This window comes from Canis lupus, chromosome 5, assembly GCF_011100685.1.
Source record: "Canis lupus familiaris isolate Mischka breed German Shepherd chromosome 5, alternate assembly UU_Cfam_GSD_1.0, whole genome shotgun sequence".
NCBI lineage: Eukaryota > Metazoa > Chordata > Mammalia > Carnivora > Canidae > Canis > Canis lupus.
In genome coordinates, this window is record NC_049226.1 from 74,585,262 (window position 1) to 74,594,017 (window position 8,756).

General features: G+C 40.6%; 1 protein-coding gene across 1 annotated transcript; it reads right to left on the minus strand.

Moving 5' to 3' along the window:
* Positions 1-5,977: 5,977 nt before the first annotated feature.
* Positions 5,978-7,973, minus strand: LOC102154527 (metalloproteinase inhibitor 1-like). Its single transcript, XM_038538260.1, has 6 exons — positions 7,852-7,973; positions 7,530-7,652; positions 7,282-7,355; positions 7,038-7,152; positions 6,668-6,789; positions 5,978-6,427 (listed from the first exon to the last, which is right to left on the minus strand). The coding sequence occupies exons 2-6, from the start codon at positions 7,642-7,644 to the stop codon at positions 6,323-6,325; spliced, it is 531 nt and encodes a 176-aa protein (XP_038394188.1). The 5' UTR covers positions 7,645-7,652; positions 7,852-7,973; the 3' UTR covers positions 5,978-6,322.
* Positions 7,974-8,756: the final 783 nt, after the last annotated feature.

Below are 8,756 nucleotides of genomic sequence, written 5' to 3' on the forward strand. Positions count from 1 at the left end.
ATCAACACTGTAGCACCCACACACATTCCTGAGTGCCATACCATTTTTCCTCTTTTCTCTGCAGATGATCAAGTCTCCTCTGAGGAGGCATTTCAATTTACCTACACATCTGATGAGGAAAAAATACCATGGTCACATTTCATGAGTGGATATTTTCCAGCCAAAAATACCTCATCTAGGGTGAGTTGTCTTCTTTGACCCCTTGCATGGAACCCTTGCTTTTGGCCAATAGACCAGAAACATAGTTATTGTTTCTCTTTGTGCTCCCATGACTGCCCATCTATGGCTGATTTGCTTTCTTGCCCGGGGTATACTGAAGCCCTAGGACTGGATTCACTCAAACTACAGAGGGAACACAGTGTGCAGACCCTCCAAGTTTGACTTCTGTCTTTGTGAGCACAGTTATCTTTGTTACTGTCTTTACCCTGTCTTTGAATAACAATACGTTAAAATTGAATAGATGTAATGTGGAATATGGGAATGTACAGCTAGAAGGAGAAAGAAGGGATCTTGATATCTACAAGGCAGAAGGTAATTCTATCATGAGTGACCCACCAGCTGTTCTTTCAGCAAGGAGCTATTGCTCCCTCTCCCTCTTCATTTTTTCTTCTCCTTTTCTCAATCCTTGTTGTCTTTCCTTTGTCCCTTGTCTTTGTTTTTGCCCTTTCTATTTGGTGAGCTTCTTCATCTTCCCTTCTCCCTATCAGCACTACCCACATCAAGCCTTTTTCTTTACACACAACTCTTGACTCCCTGATGGACAAAGACAAATATAGATTAATAGATGGTTTGGCTTGATATGTTGAAATAAGGTGGAAATGGATGGCTACTATATGATATGCCAAGTCAAGGGTGATTTTGAAAAAAAAGAAGGGAAGGAAAAATTCTCCTAATAAAGAGAGTATAAGAACATGCTCCTAGTCATATTGTTTCTGTGGAAAAAGAAATGACCTGAAGTTAAAAGATACCTGTATTAGTTTTCTAGGACTACTGTAACAAAATACCACAGACTGGGTGGTTTAAACAACAGAAATTTACTTTTTCACAACTATGGAGGCTAAAAGTTCAAGATCAAGCTGGGAATCATTCTTCTGAGTTTCTTCTGAGACTTGTCTTTTTGGCTTGTAGATGGCTGTCTACAAGCTGTGTCTTCTCATGGTCTTTCTTCTGTGTGTGTCAGTGTCCTAATCTCTTTTTATAAGGATGCCAGCAATATTGGATTAAGGCCCACCCCTGTGGCCTCATTTTACCTTAATTATTCCTTTAAAGACCGTCTCTCTGTCTGGCTCAGTGGTAGTGTGTCTGACTCTTGATTCCAGGGTCATGAGTTTGAGCCCCACGATGGGCATGGAGCCTACTTAAAATTAAAAAAAAAATTTTTTAAATAAATACCCTCTTTCTAACTACAGTAACATTCTGAAGTACTAGGACTAGGACTTCAACATATGAATTTTGGGTACACAATCCAGCTTATAATAATATATGAACTCATGGGCAGTGGCAAATGGATGTTCCAGTCTATTTCCATAAGCAGTTAACTGTAGCCCCCAGATAGTGTCACATGGAGAGGAAGCTTCACCTAGCCAAACCTGGGAATCACAAGAAGTAATAAAATGGTTATCAATTTAATCAAATTTATAAGGCAAATGGATACACAATGCACCTTGCACATTTCAATCACATGTTCTAAAGAATTTTTATGAATAAACACACTATGTAACAAGACCTCAATCAAGATACAGAAAAATACTCCAAATCTCTCAAATCCCTTTGGACCTAATCATTCTCTTAGGCTAGATTCAGACAAATATTGACTTAATATCTGTAACTATAGATTAATTTTGCATATTCTCAAATTCAATGTAAACAGAATACTTTAGTGTAATCTCTTTGATAAATGGTTTCTTCCTCTCGGGACAAAGCTTATAAAATTCATCCATGTTGCCTATACTGGTAATTCATTTTCTTTCTTGGTGGCTATTACATTGTATGAATAAACCAAAATTTGTTCAATTACTGGTGGAAAATGTTTATTTTCCAGGATCTTGGCCATTATCTATAAGGCTATTACATACATTTATGACAAGTCTCTTGGTTTTTAATAGATGGCTTGGCTTATGTTTTCATTTTTTATATAAATACTTAGGTTGTAATCTGTTTATCATATGATAATTGTATCATTAACTTAATAAATCATTGAACATTTTCCAAATTGGTTGCAATACTTTATACTCTCAAGAGTAAATTGGTGGAGAGGATGTGGAGAAAGGGGAACCCTCTTGCACTGTTGGTGGGAATGTGAACTGGTGCAGCCACTCTGGAAAACTGTGTGGAGGTTCCTCAAAGAGTTAGAAATAGATCTGCCCTATGACCCAGCAATTGCACTGCTTGGGGATTTACTCCAAAGATACAGATGCAGTGAAATGCCGGGACACCTGCACCCCGATGTTTCTAGCAGCAATGTCCACAATAGCCAAACTGTGGAAGGAGCCTCAGTGTCCATCGAAAGATGAATGGATAAACAAGATGTGGTATATATATACAATGGAATATTCCTCAGCCATTAGAAATGACAAATACCCACCATTTGCTTCGACGTGGATGGAACTGGAGGGTATTATGCTGAGTGAAATAAGTCAATTGGAGAAGGAAAAACATTATATGGTCTCATTCATTTGGGGAATATAAAAAATAGTGAAAGGGAATAAAGGGGAAAGGAGAAAAAAATGAGTGGGAAATATCAGAAAGGGAGACAGAACATGAGAGACTCCTAACTCTGGGAAACGAACAAGGGGTGGTAGAAAGGGAGGTGGGCGGGGGTTGGGGGTGACTGGGTGATGGGCACTGAGGGGGGCACTTGATGGGATGAGCACTGGGTTTTATGCTATATGTTGGCAAATTGAACACCAATAAAAAATAAATAAATTTTAAAAAAGGAGCAAATTGGAAGACTACCAGTTACTTCAAATCCCTGTCAACACTTGGTATTGTCAGTCTTTTAATTTTAACCATTGTAATGAATACAAAATGGTGTCATGTAGAGATTCTATTTTTGTTTTTCCAATAATAAGTATTTTTAGGGACTTCTGGCCATTCATGTATCATGTTTTATGAAGTGTCTATTCAGATACTTTGCTCATTTGTATTGTTATTTTTCCTTTTGAGTAGTAAGAGATTTTTTTCCCCTTTAGTACTTTCTAGATACAGCATGTTTGTCAGATATATGTGTTTTGCATTTAACTCCCCTCTCTGGGCTTATTCTCTTATTTTTGGAATATCAGCTTTTGAAGAATGAAAGTTTTAAATTTTAATAAGGCAAAATTTATCAGTTTGTCTTTTACCATTTTTACTTTTTGTGCCCTATATAAGAAACTATGGCCTATGTCATAACTGATGTTTCATTTCATTTAGGCTCTCAGAGGATTAAGCTAGGACATCTTTGCTACATATGTATACACAATTATGTATAAAAATTTTTGTGACTGTGTGTGTGTATGCATATGTGTGTGTGTGTCCTTAGAGCCACAGAAAACATGCAACCGTTTACTTCCCAAAGTCTGTGCCGGGTATGCCATCCATTCTGCAGTGTTCTTTTTCCATAATTCTGTTCTGATTCCAAGGTCAATGGTTGAATTCCAGGGAGGGCGAGATCACAGGCATTGATACATGGATTTTGCAGCCTTCCCTACGTCTATTAAACCCCAACCATGTCCACTTAGATTCTTGATTCTCTGCCAGGAGCTCTATGTTTTTCTGAGAGTTGTAAATGGAAAGCCCTGCTCATTGGAAGGTTGAAATTGGGGGTCTGCATAAATTAGGTTGGGATTGTAGATGTATAAATATCAGGCAGTGCCTTTATTCCTTATAATGCATGCAAGTTCACTCCGATTTCTGAGTCTGTGCCAGGAGCACTATCTCTTTTATAGGGCTTCCTCTCCTAGAATAGACCCCAGTAGATATCAGGTGTACTTGGGAACCTTTGGGACCTTAGGGTAGAAACTGTGCATTTGAGTTTGAATGAGTGGATTGATGTAAAAACTCCATAAACCCTATATTCTAGTTGGTAAATTTACTTTACAGGGGTACATGTTGACAATTCTGAAACTACTTTACATGTATTCTAGGGTTGAACACATAAGTAGATAATATGAGAGTCAAGTTTCTTATTGTCAGAGAAAAAGTGTACAATCAAGAGTTGCGAGCTATCATGAGCCCTGTATTACTCTGTAGTTGGTATTAGTATGAGACTAATGCTTATTTTAATATATATTGAAAGAAATAGGGTAATAGTTATTTTTTTTAAGATTTTTATTTATTTATTCATAGACACACACACACACACACACACACACACACACACACACACAGAGGCAGAGACACAGGCAGAGGGAGAAGCAGGCTCCATGCAGGGAGCCTGATGTGGGACTCGATCCTGGGCCTCCAGGATCACACCCCAGGCTGCAGGCAGCGCTAAACCGCTGTGCTACAGGGGCTGCCCTAGGGTAACAGTTATAACCATGTAGATATACATAAATTAGTATGCATACATATATTTCCTGGCTCTATGTACTGAGAAAGCCCAGGTATGGCTTTCTAAATTCCACTGATCAATTGAAAAACAATGGGGACATGGCCAACGGAGTATATAAGGAGAAAACAGTGCCTATCCAGTGGAGAAATCTGGCAGATACCACCTTAACTAGCTGACCGTTGTAAATACTACCAGTGATACAATGTCAATGCTATGTACTTGTGATATAGATCAATAAGAAAAGTATTTCCTCTTTGTGGTATTCTCCAAAATTAACAGTCCCAGTAAAATCATGAAAATACATTAAGACAAATCCAAATTGAGGGGCAGTTTCCAGAATACCAGTACCCTGTAAAATTGCCAGGTCATCAAAAATGATGTTAAATTAAGAAGTCACAAACCAGGAACACCTGAGTGGCTCAGTTAGTTGGGTTTCTGACTTGGTTTCGGCTCAGGTTGTGATCTCAGAGTCATGAGATCAAGCTCTGCATCATTACAGCAAACTAGGTAACAGGTATATATGGATACTTTGTACCATCTTGGCACCTTTTTTGATAAATCCAAAATTTAAAATAACTAAGTAAAATAAAATTGCATAATCAAATCAAATCATATTAATAATTAAATAAAAGAGAAGACACTCTTTCTGGAAGGACTCTGAGGAATTTTTAATAAATTATGTTCAAAGGGAAACTCCAACCAATTCCCCCAAACATTCATTATTCAGACCTAATTTTTTTTAAAGATTCTATTTATTTGAGAGAGTGAGAGAATAAGGCCAGGGAAAGGCAGAAGGAGAGGGACAAGTGGACTCCCCACTGAGCAGGGAGCCAACACAGGGCTCCATCCCAGGACCCTGAGATCACGACCTGAGCCAAAGGCAGACACTTAACTGACTGAGCTCCCCGGTGCCCCTGTTTAGATCTAAGTTTTACCATAAAGCTGTAAATCCTCTATAATCTCAATCTATGTCTGCATCTTATATTTTTATAGTGTTCATGGTACTTTGTTTTATTTGGAGGAAGCTATTTTATTTTAAAGTCACGGAATTTATCAATTTTCTCTTATATCTTGCACCTTTTGTGATTTGAAATCCTAAAAACATTTCATTCTGTTCTTATAAAAGTTCAAAAGTTTTCCATTTTTATTTTAAGAACTTTAATATGACAAGGGATGATTTTTATATTTGCAAGAGAATCTTGATTCTGTGGGAACAAGGAGCATCCTTTCTCTCATGATTTTTGGTTTTGGAAATCATCTGGGGAAGGTTAAGGATATGTCAGGTGGTATCTGGCCCTGGTCTCTCTGGATCTAGCCCTTGCTAGATCCAGGCTCTTGCTTTGATAGATGAGGAAGTGTCAGGAGTGATGGAATGAGGTTTCTAGAGGAATAAGAAATAGAACCTAACTGAAGAACTGAGAAGATAAAGGGAATTTCTCTCCAGGGTGGGGTTTATCAACTTGGGATTTATTTTTTGTAAATTTTATTGATGCACGCACTACTCACAGAAAATAAACACAACTGAAGTGTACAATTCAAAGGAGGCACAATTCAAATGAACTCCATTCTGTTAACATCAGCCAGGTCAGAAAACAACATTAAAACTGTAATAGATCACTTAGGTCCTAGTGAATAGAGAAGTCGCTGGGGTTGAGGCTTGGTATTGATAATCCTTCTGGATATGGGTCCATTTGCAGACCCCGGTGTCAGTGGGGACACACATGGAGTACAAGGAAAGGTTTCCTTCCCATATTTTGTAGTTACAGTCCTTCTGTTTCCACACACACTCTCCTAGGTCAGGTTGAGGGCAGTCATGCCAGCAGAGGAGGCAGGGCTGAATCTAGGGGTGGAGGGAGATCCAGGACTGCCCACCTCCTGTTTATATGGCCACCCATCCTGGACAGAGAAGGACAACAGGGGTCTGGGCACAAGGAGAGGCTAAAGGGAACAGTGGGGCGCAGTGGTGAGGACAGGAAAAAACAGTGGGAGGAGGTCATGGCCAGGGGACAGAAGGAAGGTGAGAGAGCAGTGATCATCCAGAAAGGGAGACAGCAAGGGAGAAAGACCTGGGAACAAGGACATGGGACAAGAGCAGTGCCTGGGCTGCAGAGAAAAATCACTTAGGTGGCTACTCACTGCACATTTGCATCCTGTTCTGTACGCTCCCTCGAAACCTCGCTTCTGCTCTCTGGTGAGCCGGTACCAGAAGTAGACCAGATGGCATCTTGTGAAGCGCAACGTCCCTCCCCTCAAATAGCCTGCGGTGATGGGTGAGCATGGACTGAGTTGGCACAGCATGTGTGGATGTCCCCTGTGAAGTCAGCCCAGAGGGTCTGAAACCCTAAGTCAGCCATGAATGAGGGTCCAGTATTTCTCTAGAAAAAGTCTCTCAGATTGTGGAGAAAGGGCCCTTGGTCTTTGGTGGTGTTAGCTGTAGAAGTCAGGTGGTCCTTTTTCAGGGAGAGGCAGCAAGGCTGAGAGGCTGTATGTGGACAGGGATGCTCACCTGCGATAAGTAATAGTGACTGTTGAGTGGTCCTCAGCTTATAACCACAGTCCTTCCAACTGATGGGTGAGTAGATATCATGGATTCTTGGGGTGCTCCGGGGAGCCTTGAGTACCTGGGATGGGAGGGAAAGAGTGGCTAGGACCTTAGGTTTTCATAGAAGCTTCAAGGCTCCAGAGACCACCCAATTCAGCAAAAGCAGATTGGAACAGTCTTGTTTGAGGAAAGGAGGTACTGAGTTTACCTTAATGACATTGACTCTGAAACCTTGTCTTGTGATGGTGTTGTTTCCTGGTCCCAGTATATCAGCTAATATGACTGGGAGGAAGAAGAAATGGGTCAGAGGCCCAGAGGTTCATTGATTTAGGATTTCCTCATCCAATGTCTTAGGGTCACATTGCTCAGATCACCAGAGCTCCCCCACCTCCACATTTCTATACCCCAGGGTGAGACCTCCTTGGTGGAGACTTCTCTGGTGTTTCCCTAGCTCACCGATATCCGATGTGCAGTAATATGTCTGAGGGTGCTCAATTTTACAATTACAAGCATTGCAAGGTGTTGACAGGGCCAGGAGCAAAGGAAAGGCCAGCAGGAATGAAGGATCCATGGTAGGCACTGGGGACATAGGGCATGAATTACAGCATGAACTTCTTCTAGCCCAGCTCCCCCACCCACTTCTAGACAGAAACTGGGATGACTGTAGACACTGTGTACCCCCCTTAAAGATTGAGAACCTGAGAAAGTTTGGGTCCAGCTTCCATGATCTTGTGGACCAGATGCATGAAGTCTATGCCCTGCATTAAAAATGCCTTACCTCTGTCACTCTGAGCCGAGGTGTACCACAGCTTCTGCAGAACACCTAGCACCAGGAAGGATAAATAGTCATCTGCACTTCCTTTTCGCCCTGGGGCATATCCATCAGGGAGGTATGATTTGATTACTGGGTGTACTAATCAGGTACAATCATTTTTCTCTCATCTGCATTTCCTTTCATCCTTCAGGCATATTAACCAGGCAGGTACAGTGTGATTATTGGGTACACTTGTCGCTTGCAATCTCTCTCTGTATGGTTATTAAAAAAGCCACTGAACTGACCCATTCCTGAGGACTATTTTGGGCTGAGCTGTGTCCCCCTAAATTTTGCATGTAGAAGTCCTAATCCCAGCCCCTCAGAATGTGACTGTATTTACAGATAGGCTCTCTAAAGAGGGAATTAAAGTAAAATGAAGTCATTCAGGTGAACTGTGATCTGATATGATTGGTATCTGCATAAAAAGAGAAGATGAGGACACAGCCACACATAGACGGAAGACCACGTGAAGATAAAAACAGAAGGTGGCCATCTATAAATTAAGGAGATACTCTCAAAATGAAACTCAACTGACACCTTGGTCTCAGACTTCTATGCTCCAGAACCGTGAGGAAATGTTTCCATTGTTCAATCCACTCAGTCTGTGACACTTCATTATGGCAGCCCTAGAAAACCAACAGACTCCTTTGTTTTATTTTTTAAAAATATATTTGGGGCCTTTATACAACTTAAATTCACATTAGGATTTTGAGAAAACAAAATTTATTCAGTCATTCAACTTCTGTTCCTTTCCCATAGCTCTAGTTTCTGCCACCCATCCCCCAGGCTTCCATTTACTATGTCGTGGTTGATCCTATTGCTCTTTTAACTGAAATACCTATAAACAAAGACACAAGCACATCCATTGT